Source organism: Saccoglossus kowalevskii, chromosome 1 (assembly GCF_978046115.1).
Source record: "Saccoglossus kowalevskii chromosome 1, keSacKowa6.1, whole genome shotgun sequence".
NCBI classification, from domain to species: Eukaryota; Metazoa; Hemichordata; class Enteropneusta; family Harrimaniidae; genus Saccoglossus; species Saccoglossus kowalevskii.
The window spans coordinates 17,793,178-17,807,471 of NC_140641.1; the positions used below are offsets into that span (position 1 = coordinate 17,793,178).

Sequence of the window (14,294 nt, forward strand, 5' to 3'; positions counted from 1 at the left end):
TAGATTATAAAATTATAATAATAATAATACTCAAGTAGTATGAGAAAAAAACATCATGCTATGCAAAAAGTCGAACCCTGCTAAAAAATGAAGATAATACTTAAATGACCAGATGCTGAAGCCTCCATTGTGTGTTCCCTTCATTTAGTCTTGCATTTCAAAAGATTCAGCGCCGTATGATGTTACATACTGATGACCCTGTATTGTTCCCCTACAATACAGGATATGCAGAGATGGTAAACCTCAGTCGAGCATTCAAGGGGAACTTATTAACACTTACAATAGTTACATTGGTCAACCAAAAGACAGCGTCCTCTACAACAAAGACAGCACATGATTTACCAAGCATTGTAGCAATTTTTGTAGCCAAATATTTTACCAGTGAGAGCAGCAGCTAGGGGTAGTTTTATTAATGGTCTGAAACCAAAAGTGTTTCATAATATGTTAAAATCAAATTGTTTGTGGGGTCTATGGGTATTATCTTGTAGAGAGAAGTCAGATTAGGATAAATATATATATATGTGTTAACATATGGGATGAGAATGTACATTGAGGTTCTCCTAATGCTTAAATAACGATAAAGGCAGTTTTCCCTACAATATATACAATACATACATTGTGATTGAACACTCAGCTAACACTTAACCTTGAAAATGAAACTTGAATTTCAGTTTTAAGCACGTTTGATAAAAGTGAAAAAAAAAACTTCCCTTTTTGTCCAAAACGTATATCGTAAAAAGTGGTCACGTATGAGCCAATTGGTTTAGTGGACGGTTATGTACACACATCGAGTCGTTTTTTGTATAAAGATTGTTTCCACAGACCATTCTAAAGACCCAAGGCGCACAACAATATTAAATCCTAAACTCAAAATACGTAAACTTTAATGTCCTAGTTTGTAATTGTTCACCTCCACGATGTCCAATCTGTTCAACTGCTCTACAGGCGCAAATTTTTCACAGTGTACATATGCGATTGTATAATAATTTAATAATCTCCATCGAGTAGCGCATGTATGTAATGTTAGAGAAAGTCGAGATTCCGATGACACTTCTGTTTGTTATAGTCTTCAATGATGTATGTAGATGTGGGGTTTCGTCTAAATATGCGAATATAGCAGCAGCTGTCATATTTATCTAATGCAGAGTTGGTGGTAATTACAAGTATAAATAGTAACTAAACGATGCAATATTATGCAAATAAATATATTCCAATGCAACTATACTTGTTATCTCAATCGACGAAGGGTGACCAAGAATGCACTATTACAGTCATCTTGTATACAGTGCTGACGTTATTTCTGTGAATGGTGGGCCATGTGGTCATCATAACCAGCCACACGTCATTACAGAAAGCTAACAAAATGATGTTATCCAGTTTTTACGCATTTAAATTACGTCTGGTACTATTTGTCACTTTTCTGTTTCTTTTGATTATTCATAGTTTTATAATATCAAAGCAATCAGACTTGAGGTTTCCAACAAGAAGTCGAAAATATAACTTTTTACCAAAAATATTTCTCTAATCAAAATCAGAGATTTAAATATATCATTACGAAATGAACAAATCTGCATCTTCTCAAGTTACATATACACCAACAATTTTAGTGCGGGAGTGACCTTAGAACAGCGAATGCCAAGTCTATGATATTTCATTTAATTATCAATACAAAGACACAATTATCGTTGGATAATCAATTTTCGAAAAATACATAGTTAATAAGTTATCCTCTAATAAACACCGTGATTCACCTTCTCGCATTACACACAAATGCGAATGTACTATAGTATGTTCCAGCAATCGCTACTCAATATTATAACAAACAGATTTGATTCTTCACTAAATTCGATGATTTTCCCGACATATTTGTGAACAGGAATCGCGGGTTTATCGGCGTCCTCGGAATCACTTACCCAATGTTTTGTTGATATATTTGTTAATAAGTAACTCCAATACTGTAAGGGGGACTGGACCACATGACAATACTGCATCGTGGAATTCTTTGAGGTCGAACTTGTCACCTATGCATGACGTAAGAATGTTCTTAATTATTGTCTAATTTATATACTACCCAGGTAATATTAATAGACAAGTTTATTTAGTCAATATTATGTCTCGGAACATCTCGGAATGAATCTATGTTGCATATCTCATTTTAATTCATCTTTTAATTTCCTACCGTTCAAGATTCTAAATAAATACTATGAAAGACAACTTATGTTAATTAGACGGCATTCAAACAAATAACCCAAGCTACACAACAAACTGTTAAGTTTTACTGACACATATCCCACCTATAATTAATCTTAAACAATTCAGTCATTTCCCAATTCTCCAAGAATGAGCAAGCAGTTTCTATATATCAATTCTGTACCAACAACACACCCATAGAAGGACTTCGTCACCCGTGCAAACAACGCAAGAATTGGAATATACGTAAACAGAAAAAATAATTACCGAAGTCGTCCTCGCATTTCTTTCGCAACTCTCTTATTTTCAATTCACCGATCGTGTATGCACATGCCTGAATTATAAATAAAAATGTGATCAGCTACAGTAGCTACACATGGCAACATTATAGTGTAATGAATAAAAATAAGATATATATTAAATATATACCTGTCCAGGTAAAGTTATGTATCTTATAACTTCAAGTTCTATAACTTCGCGCGACATGGCAGTATTATCCTCTATAAATTGCACGGCCTTCTCAAGGCTCCATCCGTACACGTGAATACCAGTATCGACAACCAAACGACATGCTCTGATAATTTCCGAGCAATAGCGCCCAAATCTGGAACCGTTTAGTAGAAAGGTATATCACTAAAATTGCATGTCAATTATGTATGTATCACCGAAAGCAAGGTCAGGAAAGTGACTTACAAAGTATATGGATCGTCGTACAAACCCATCTCTTCGCCAAGAAACTCGGAGTACATTCCCCAACCCTGTATTTGAAATGTACACAAGTAGTAATAAAATGTCCAGTAAAAACAAGGAATTTGGAACAGTAGACGCGATAACGAGAAAATGGAACATTGTTCGAGGGGCAAAACAAATCATGTGGTTCAGTCGCCTTTAAAGCTCTCAAGGAGATATCGGCACATGTTTGCCTGTAGTCTTCTCGGATTATGCTGCACGTGAGACAAGTGAGATTCCATTTACCTCTATATATCCAGTGTGCATTGGAAACCTAGATGGCACTATTCCGTAAAAACAATCATCTTTAAAACGTCTGAATCCAGGGAGATAGTCCATAAGAATACTGTATGAACTTTGTAAGTGGTGACCAGGCTCTGCTTCATGTAAACATAGCGACATCATTTCAAACTTGGGTCTGCGAGGTATATAAATCAAACATCAATATGATAATTCAATCGGTCATTTGTGCTTCAGGAGTTCCAGAAGATCAGGTTAAAGTTGGCGTTACAACGTTGAGTTACAACGTTGAAACAAACATGTTTTAGAGAACAACCTGTCTGCATTTTAGCTATAGTTACAGTCAAAGTTGTATTAGATGACAATCTACCACCAGTAACGAATGTATTGTGTGCAATTCACAGACATACTTCAGTGCTTGCAACATACCTTGCTTGGAAGTTATGACAATTGATATAAAACTTTCCTGGTTTACTTCCATCTGCAGAGGGCCCATAATAATATGCGCCATTTTGAGCATCAGCATTCGTAGATACTTCCACTATTCTGAAAGTACGTAAAGAAAACTAAAACTAAAACAAACATTTATTTATTTCAATTCATGTCTTAGACTATTACTTCAACTGAACATGTCTAGTAATTAAACATGTGTAAAATTCAACAGAAGTTCAATACTATTTATGATTGAAATACCTCATCTCTACATTTGGAATACTTTTGAAATACTTCGGTAGAACTTGCTTGACTTGTTTAACTATCTTCTCATAACCTTCCAACAACTCGTTCTAATAATTAAAGATAACAGCGTCACGTTTAATGTTCAATAAACTCTTTTATCCGTCCCCCCTACAACATCATACGAGTTTTGTCGACCCATTATAAGCGCTTAATAGTCTGTTGTCCAAATCACGAATTCGATTTAAACATACTCCCGCCCTAACCTGTACGTGATTCTCGTATTGAGCTCGCCTGTGAACACTCACCCAGTCATGGCATATGGTAACGGGTATAACAACAAAAAACAATTGAGATATGTGTGCAAAGATAAAGTGAAAATGATGGCTGGATATTAGCTGCCGAAGAAGTAAACAATCACATTTGGCGCACGTCAACTGTCAATTTGATTTGATTAAATCAGTTATTTAAAGTTTGATTACATGGTTTAATGATCGAACCATCGATATTTGCAGTGCATGCGAATAGCAATGTTGAAAACATATCTATGTCTATATTCCACTATAATCGTACATCACACTACAATAATTAAAAAGAAAGCCTTATCAATGCAAATGCCTCTCGAAATGTGTCTAGCACAACCGAGTCTAGTATATAGCTCTACATTATGTTCCCTAGAACTGATGAAAACCCAGGCAGTAATAATACCGAAATGGATCTTTTCACACCATCTTAATCTCATTCAATCATATTATATGTTTCTTTTGTTATGCATTTCGTCACTGTCCAGGCAACATGTGACTTGAAAGAGCCTCAATAACGAAATTACACCTCTCTTACTTGATTTTCTTCACTGTTTTTTATCTGCCCAGATAACCATGTCCAACCCAGATTAGGGGAGCGACTAATTCGTGTATTTGGTGGTGGGCTTTCAAAAGTGCATTACGCTCAACAGATATTACATTTCCTTTCAAATTTGTTTGGATATCTGATGCATCGTCCATCTTTCCAAACTTGACAGCATATTCGAATAATATAGGCGCATGATGTCATAGAATGACTTTTCCTAGGAGTGGTGGTCAAGGATGTGAAATATTGTGACAGAATCAACCTACCTTCGTTTTAAAATAAAAGCGTTTTTCATTTCTTAAATACTCAAAAAATGATTTGATGTCGCCTTGGAAACTGACCTGCTTCATTACCTGAGCATTAAAAGAAAACAGTCAGGAAATAGCAATAGGTCCAGTTTTTTACAATATAAATCAATATTCAAGAATGTGAATAGATAATTTAAATTACCATAACAATTAATGCGGCTTACCTGGTGCATATTTTCTTTAATTCGTTTCACCTCTCTGAACCCTATGTTATGGACCTCCTCTGCTGATAGGTCACAGGTAATATGGAACTTCAGCGATTCCTCGTAAAATGCCTTGCCATTTGGTAATGCTGATGATCCGATATTTGCTCGAAGGTGATGAAAGTATTCCTACATATTGAATTAATGAAATGATTACTACTACTATTACTAGTACTAGAAATATTTTAATAACATGCTGCCTTTTGGCTGAGATAGCTCCGATGTCACCAATGCTCATTTCAATTAGAAATCTGGAGTTCCTTAATGTATAATATCAAAGCAATCAAATATAACTTTTTACCAAAATATTCATCAAAATTAAAAAAATAAAGATGTCATACCAAAAAGAATAAATTAAAAAAAGATATATTTTCAACATAAAAAACAAAACTTTTTACTAAAAATGACAATAATAAAATATTACAATAATGAGTTAGCAATGCACATTTCAATTAGATGGAGATCTCATCAATACGAAATGAACAAATCTAAGAGAGGTCCACCTGAGGTACCTATATGTATAATGTCCAAGCAATCAGACTTGCGGTTTCCAACAAGAAATCGAAAATATAAAAAGTGAAAATATTATTCTTCTAAATCAAAAAACTAAAAATATTATCACGAAAAAAACCAAATCTGAGTAAGATCTATCCAAGGTACATATACACTAAGTATCAAAGCAATCAAGTAGCAAAGAAATCGAAAAGGTAAAAACTTGACACAGACACCGATGGAGGATCCCTACTATGACAAAGTCGACAGCGGAGCTAAGCTAAACAACCTGACGAGGCAATATGGATTATTGGTAATTGTTTATCATATTACATATATGATGATATATCATTTTTATTACTTGAAATACATAATATCTACTTTAACATTCACTGGTGTTTAATTTCAATATTTTCATACATTGAGCGATTTTACCGGGGAATAAATTAATAGAGAAGCACAAGATCTTGGTGACCGTTTGCAAATAAAGTATTCTGTTAGAATTGTTTTTTGATTGTCATTGTTGTTGAAGCGCCGCAGTTATATAGTACAAATTTTATGCAAACAAACGATGCATATTACATGTGTTGCATACGTCGTATCTGATCCACAAAGAACACATGCGCAGTCCAACGCTTAAAGGAAACCATGCGCGCTCGGTTTAGTCAAAAAAGAACGTAACATTGGCATAGGCGTTCCGACACTGTGACATAAACTTGGGTCAATGTTATCACGTCGATACACAATCAAATGTAATATTTACTTCAGTTACACCAATCAACATATTAATTCACCTCTAAAGAATAGATCAACATATTCATCTCACACTTCTTAGTAACATGTTTGAAATGAACTGCCAAATTAAATTGGTAAGAAATGACACACAACTATGTAATGCATGATGTATGGAAACTTACGTTCTTCAGAAAATCCACTAATGTCTTGAAAGACTCTTGGATATTATTGACGATTAAATGAATGCCCTGTGAATTGATTTCTTCTTTTCTGGTACAACAATTTGACAGAAACAAATCAATGTAGTTGAAAAATTGCTATACAAATTGTGTAGTGACTAAAGATCTGATATCGGACAACACTGACAGGCAAGTACTGTAACATTGTTTGCTCAGCTGATCATAGGGCACGCACTTGATGGCTGAAATGCTCGCAGTGACCAGATATAGCACTAATGTGTTACAATCCCAATTTTATAAGTTATCCCAAGTTATTTTAACCATCTTGCCAATCCACCATGTACATATCAACAGGTTATAGCGAGTGTACACCCTGGATATACCCTAATGTATTCCCACCAGTTCAATCAATCAGTATTATAAAATTAATCCTACTATAAGAAAAATACGAAAGATATATGTACTGTCAACGGGCAATATAGATATAGATGCAGGTTCGTGGGCACTAATTTAAAATGTATGTAATTGTACAACTTTAACAGATCACGTTGACGTAACAGTCGTGGAACCAAAGGTGTTAAATACACATATTTACATCAAGAAGATTTGTTGGCTTCAACGTGAAGATGTTTGGAATTACATATTGACATATTAAAAAGTACGCTGAGAAATGTCCCCACGCACCTATACACAGCTTGTATACGGAACAACGCCTTTTTATTGGCTATGTTAATGAGCTGGTGATGATTATGTATGCCAATTCAATCATAGACATTTCTAAACCTAAGAATCAACGTACATCATATGACCTTTTGGGGATTTTGTGAGACATTAGCTTTTTTGTAAATCTAGCAAATCGATAATAAAAAATATCATCAACATTAAGAGAGACTTTTACCTGTCTTTAAGTACATTTGTCAGCTCAGCTAATTTCTTGAATGGTCTGTAAAAGGCGGTATCCTTTGGGTCCGATAAGGAGAACTTCTCATTGTTTTCCACCATTCCTTTCTTTAGAAAGAGAACAAAAGGAGAAAATAGTTTATAAGCATAGCTATGTTAAACACAAGAATAAAACAGTAAACATTTTTTTCTCACCACACAGTTGATATGGTGTGTCATTCCTTCCTTGATTCCTTGTTTCAAAAGTTGGATAAAGCAATTCATCTGAAACAATATTAACAAGTGTGTCAGAGGTCCAACCAACATACACAAATACCAAGTATCAAAAACAGTTGAGTCGGTAGTTCGTTAAAATGGACACATCAACATATATATATATATATATATATATATATATATATATATATATATATATATATATATATATATATATATATATATAATTTACACAGGATCAACTTTTATGTGTGGACATTCGTAATGTTTCAAGATTTTACAGAAACGACATCTTGCCTTTCCGGGATAAGCTTAGCTTATATAGTTTACTACGAATATGAAGCAGAGGGTCAATGTGCTCATCATAATGCAATTATTTATCAAACTGTCCTGGTTCGTCCGTGCAGAACGCTGTCTAGCTATATCACTCTTTGCTTACAACATTTTAGTTGTACACTCATTGGTGACTCATTTCCCGTTGAAAACGTGTTATATAACGTGCGACGTTTTGTTATACCCTGCTTCGACAAATTCATTCATCAAAATGAATGTTGTTATAGTAAAAACAGGGATGCACACATTGAATCAGATTATCGGATTAAAAAAAAATACCTGCTCAGGGAACGTTTCATATCTTGACAGTAACTTATTATAATCACTTTCGTTTTCAAATGTCATCCGACTGATGACTCGGGCAAAATGGGAACGACCATCTTCTAGCGAATTGAAGCACAGCAGATAACTGGAAAATTGAATACAGAATACATAGTCCTTGAAATGAACAACGTCATTATAAAATGACAACTTTGTGAATTATTTGTTATTTATGAAATTTATGAATTGATGAAATGTAATTAAACACATATAAAGTACATAGAAGCATATATGGCGACATTGGAGTACATTAAGCTATATTAAATTATATATGACATAATTAGTGTTTATATGACGACATTAGAGGTTATATGGCTATATTAATATGGCCACATTAGAGTAAGTGTGGCGAAAATAGAGTATACATAGCTACATAGCTACGATGTTAATCCAAACCAGAAATAATAACACGCGTATGGTCGACGAATATTATACAGATCTGGTTGAAACAGTGACAGACTTGCCCCTTAAATTCAATTCCCGACAGGAACATGTTGAGTTCGTGTTTCAATATAATGTAGTTCGCCCAGTCTTCTACGTCCATGTCCGATTCATCGAGGCACTTCAACTGACGTAAAAACTCTTCGCATTGTTTCTGTTACAAAATCATATATCAAACCTTAATCAAAAGCAAGCATGCAGCCCACAATTAAGTTAGTGTAAATTTACTAACACACTAGAATATTTGGAAAACGAAATGTATTGTATGATATTATGATGAGATACCAAGTCGGAGTTACAGTTTTGTATTGTACTTGGTCACGTGACCTATTTCCTGGCCGTGTGTTCATTCCAGTAACATCATACTTACTCTTTGTCTTTCCATGTAGATTAGTAATTGCCGTATTTTTTTTTCGATATGCATTGGCAGATTGCATGGCCCCAAACGACTGTGGGTGTTATTGATATGCATCTATAACACCCACAGTCTTTTGGGGCCATCCGTATATAGAATACAGAACAGGTAATCATTTTTGAAATTTACGTAGCTGAGTGAAATTAATAATGTTCACCGATGCTTCATAACTGGGACACAGCTTAAAATAACCAGAGAGCGAGCACTGAATACCAGCATAAAAAACACTCAATGCAAGCGTTACACTGGGAGCGTAAAGGCGATTTAGAGTGCCTACACTTTATGCAAATTCAAAAATAAATATGCATATTTATTCACAGTTTCTATGCTCATCATTATTCATTAATTGCTGGGTCAATGCATTGTAAAAGAAGAGATATATTAATCTTGGGCAAGAGTTAGAAAGGGGGTATTAGCAACGCTTGGGGAAAAATACAAAATAAGGGACCCATTTGCAGTTATATTTAAAAATCTCGCAAACCACTGGATTTGAACCTGCAATCTTTCACAATGTGTATAAATCCACTGAACCATGCTCAATAAACAGACAAGTGACTCACAAGAAGATGACAGACTGACTACCTATCTGTGCATTTGATAAGAGTATATAGTATATATATATATATATATATATATATATATATATATAGAGAGAGAGAGAGAGAGAGAGAGAGAGAGAGAGAGAGAGAGAGAGAGAGAGAGAGAGAGAGAGAGAGAGAGAGAGAGAGAGAGAGAGAGAGAGAGAGAGAGAGAGAGAGAGAGAGAGAGAGAGGAAGATATTCTTCATATTTAAATTATTTAGTCATAATTGCCAATGATACTGCCAATTTGGTGTTTTAAGACTGTGAAAACCGTATGTATGCCACAATCCGTTAGTGTAAATCTTGGGTACGAACCAATTTGGTTATTGGTTTGCGTTGACCATACCATACCATACCATACCATACCATACCTTACCATACCATACCATACCATACCATACCCCACCCTAACCCTAATGCCAAGACACGTTCATGTTGATATTATGACTTGTGTCATCCCATAAAGATAATTGTAGCTCAATAAATGATACTCTCTTGTGAACACGTGGTGGTAAAACTTAATTACCAAGTTGTTAAATTGAAAGAATAATTAGTCATGTATTTAAACAGCTGTCATTTAATTAATTTATACCATTACAATTTGTTGAATAGGGAGAATAAATGTTTCGACAAATATTGGAGACCTTCTTTGTTTTAAACAACTTTCGTTTAAATAATGTCCACCAATATGCCACTGTGACAGAAGATATTGATTTTTTCCTAATATAGGTCACATCATCTAATATCTATCAAAACTTACCTTGACTTGCAACGATCTAGTAACTTCTGAACAAATCGCGCGCTCGTCAGTTTAATTTGTAAGTTGGGCCAGACTTTTATTATCCCTTTTTCCACGAACCCGTCAAATGAACATGAGCCGAAAATGAAATAAAAATAAAATTTTATTTCAGCGTAATTTCTCGCGCCCGCCGACTTGTAAGCGTAAAAAAATTGTTAAAAAAATATTATTTTCTATCTTCATTTTTTTACCGCCCGCCTCATACCAAATCCAAGTTGCATTCTCGTGGGAGTACCATGATCAAAGTACCGAAGTCTCGCACAGATGAGAAACAAGGTTATACATAGAATACAATTTTATTTCATTTCTTCTCTCCGATCAATGATCCCACTTACAATTCTTTGAGAATCACACAAATCTAATGGAAAAAAATAATTTTATTTTTTTCCGCCCTCCTCAGAAAAATTGCCTTATAAAAACTCGAGAAACAAAGAATAAAACAAGTCTGGCCTTGTTTTATTATTTATTTAAATTTAGCTTTGTGTGGTGGCGCTTTGTAAAGTTTATTATTCTTTCCTGACATTTTTTGTTTACTTTTATATGGTATGATATGTTTTAGTTTATTTGATTGACGTTTAGGATTTAGGATTTACTCGTATTACCGTTACGGTATTATCATTATATTGTTATGTGATTTGTTGCACCTTATTGGTAATGTCTCAAGTATCTTTATTTGTATATGCCAATTCGTATTACCGAACAAACGACCCCGATTGAAGGTTACGTATTTTGTGACGTCACCAATTTGTGTGTAGATATTCTGGATACTTCTCAGAGGCGGCGGCACGAAATTTTGCATGGGGGGCGAGATCTGCTGACCAACCTCGGCGCGACCTTAATGGGGGTCCGGGGGCATGCTCCCCCTTAACAATTTGGAAATATATATATATACCCTCTGAAACGCTATTTCCTGCATTTTGAGGGGCCAATTTTGCTAACACAAAGGGTTTCAGCTTGATTTTGCAGGGGTGACGCCTCCTCAACATTTTTTCGAGGGGCGACCGCACCCTCGGCCCACCCTTGTGCCGCCGCCACTGCTACTGGCTGCTGGAATTGTGGCCCCATTGTGAACTTTCGGCTACTCAATTGTGTGTTAATACACTCAATTGATATTTGAATTCAAAATCATCGTACGCCTTTCAGTTGATAACAGTAGTAGTTCTGTTTAGGGAAGGAGACGGGAGATGCTGCCAGGCTGAGATCCCCCCTAAATGACCGTACAGCCAAAAAATATACCAGGGATACCAGATCCTGCTACTCCACATTACGCATCGCTACGCTACGACGAGTCAATTGCTTACCTTCATATCATCATACGTTTCTAGCGTATGGCAATCCAATTGGTCGTCGTAAACATGGCACCCCGTCAGCGTTGCGAATTCGGGTCTGATTTTCAATCTCCAGTTCCAATAGACATCAGCCAGCTGGCGAACGGTGCTACTTGCTCCTTCCTTATGGTGGCAGAATTGTAACGCCTCCGACATCTTGTACGTCTACACGGTTACAGGTTATTTAAACTTATAAATACAATCGATATGTGTTTTGATATTAAACAATTGGTCGGTAAATCATTGAATTCACATTGGTGACCTTATTGTCAAATGACCTAGATAGCGTGGGAGTCACACACGACACAGACATAAATAAATGTAAATAACAAATTCAGTGAAAGGTGAAATGCAACTGAAAATGGGTTTAAAAATTAGTGATTTTAAATTTACCAAAATCTCCAGTTATTGGAGGTACACTATCAAAATATCAAAGAATATGAATTTGTTACATTTGTAAAGGGTGCAATGCATTCGTAATATAATATTTTAATACTGCCGTAGCTAAGGGGGTCATTTGGGGTAATTTACGAAAGTCATTATAGTAGCATTCTGATTAAAATCCGATGTAGGTGTAGGTTTTGTTTATTTATAAATATTTTTTGTTTTTATTTGCCATTATTAAGTTTATTATCTATCGTATTTCTGTCGCTGTAACTACATCTGACTCAATGCAATATGGAACGAGAATGGTTTTCGACAAGTTTTGTTGACCAATCACAGAGCGCCTTATAGAAAAAGTTGTCCGACTAGCGCATGCGAAGATGGCAAATTATGGTGTTAGCTTGCTGAGAAATCGATCAGAGGTGGTGATTTAGAGGTGAATTCAGCCATCTACATGCAAAAATAGTAGCTTTGGTGAGTAATTTAAATCGGGGAACTGAATGTATTCGAGTTAATTGCGATGTCAAATATAGACACACTTTGAAGGCGGCGTTACCGTCTGCCCACCGTCAGCCAAGCCGTGCCGAACACCTACCGGCGTTTGTTAACAGTTCCCTGTACTTAGCGATTAGCGATTAGTCCGGTTTTTTACTGACATGACATTACATGAATCAACTATTTTCTTATGATTTTATATATTACATTCTCACACTTCGGAGCAGATGGCAGAACCAACTTTCAAGTCAGGAGATCCAGTTCACTCGATATCAGCGCACTGGATACTCTCCGATGTATAGACGTAGTAGCACGTCGTCCATGCCCGATGTGACCCGATCTCCCTGACGTAATTGTAAATTAATAACGATGTTTTATCTGTTCTGAAAATGCTAATAAATATAATAATTTCGAAATGTACAAGTAATGAAGTACAAAGAACAAATAACTCAATGATCAATGAATTTGATTGTAAAACTGCATGTATTAATTTATTGTATTTGTTATGTACTTTGTGATTTTTGGGGCGTGTAAATGATTATCCAAAAATAACGTTATTGTTATCTTGCCAACTAGATTTGATGAACGTATCTGACTTAATTTTGAAAGGCTATATAAGTTGTTTCCCTTGACTTGAAATAATGTTTCTCATATAACGAACAAAAACATTGCAATATGCTTCTGAGCCATGCAAACAGATTCGTAGACAATTAGTTTACAACATTATTAGTACCTGTTTGTACGCAATCCGAAAACGGGAACTTATGAATTGACTTATGAATTGTGCGTCCATGTGTCCGATTCTATATCTTAGACATGCCTGAGAATTGTTTGTGGGGTATATGGGTATTATCTTGTAAAGACAAGTCAGATTAGGATATATATATATATATATATATATATATATATGTGTGTTAACATATGGGATGAGAATGTACATTGAGGTTCCCCTAATGCTTAAATAACGATAATGGCAGTTTTCGTTACAATATATACAATACATATATAGTAATTGAACACTTAACCACCCAGCCTTGAAAATGTTTGGCTCATTGAACAACACGTACTATCCATTATCAAACTGTTTTCGCAGATAAGCATAACTCCAACAAATTTGTGTAAACCCCATCGGTCTAGATATATGTGATTCTCTCAGATGTCCCATACTACTAACCACAATGGTGAGAATAACGCTGGGATAAAGGCAGTGAAGACTATTTTGATTTCTTACTTTCTCACATGGGAACAGTGTGGGTTTGTGATTTTTAGACACGGTTTCGTCTAACTCAAGAATTCATTTAAAGCCAACGAAAAATGATTATATGTTGTTGCCAGTTGACTGATTTGATTTTAATTCCACCAGAGAATGCAAATATTTCATGGACATTATTTCATTTGACCACCGGAAGTTAAAGCCGAAGATTTTGAGCGCACTCTGACTTGCACGACTGACTTGTTCGTCAGACTGAGTCAGTTGAAGG

The 14,294-nt window shown here is 35.3% G+C and overlaps 1 protein-coding gene across 2 annotated transcripts; it reads right to left on the reverse strand.

Annotated features, from left to right (window-relative positions):
- Positions 1 to 1,642: 1,642 nt before the first annotated feature.
- LOC146750400 (uncharacterized) lies at positions 1,643 to 8,462 on the reverse strand. 2 transcript variants are annotated; one of them, XM_085503070.1, is made up of 13 exons: positions 8,329 to 8,462; positions 7,696 to 7,764; positions 7,499 to 7,608; positions 6,604 to 6,691; positions 5,156 to 5,323; positions 4,950 to 5,036; positions 3,853 to 3,944; positions 3,589 to 3,705; positions 3,166 to 3,337; positions 2,884 to 2,948; positions 2,620 to 2,794; positions 2,458 to 2,524; positions 1,643 to 2,021 (listed from the first exon to the last, which is right to left on the reverse strand). In XM_085503070.1, the coding sequence occupies exons 1-13, from the start codon at positions 8,392 to 8,394 to the stop codon at positions 1,906 to 1,908; spliced, it is 1,392 nt and encodes a 463-aa protein (XP_085359196.1). In that variant the 5' UTR covers positions 8,395 to 8,462; the 3' UTR covers positions 1,643 to 1,905. The 2 variants fall into 2 exon arrangements, with proteins under 2 accessions (XP_085359196.1, XP_085359238.1); XM_085503112.1 differs by lacking the exon at positions 2,620 to 2,794.
- Positions 8,463 to 14,294: the final 5,832 nt, after the last annotated feature.

Bases quoted from the DNA above. Each gene is read 5' to 3' on its own strand.
- LOC146750400 (XM_085503070.1), bottom strand. From the start codon at position 8,394: ATGACATTTGAAAACGAAAGTGATTATAATAAGTTACTGTCAAGATAT. The intron at 5,037-5,155 runs GTAAGCCGCATT...TTTAATGCTCAG, and splicing joins TTAAAGAAAATATGCACCAG to GTAATGAAGCAGGTCAGTTT. The intron at 2,525-2,619 runs GTATATATTTAA...TTTATAATTCAG, and splicing joins ACATAACTTTACCTGGACAG to GCATGTGCATACACGATCGG.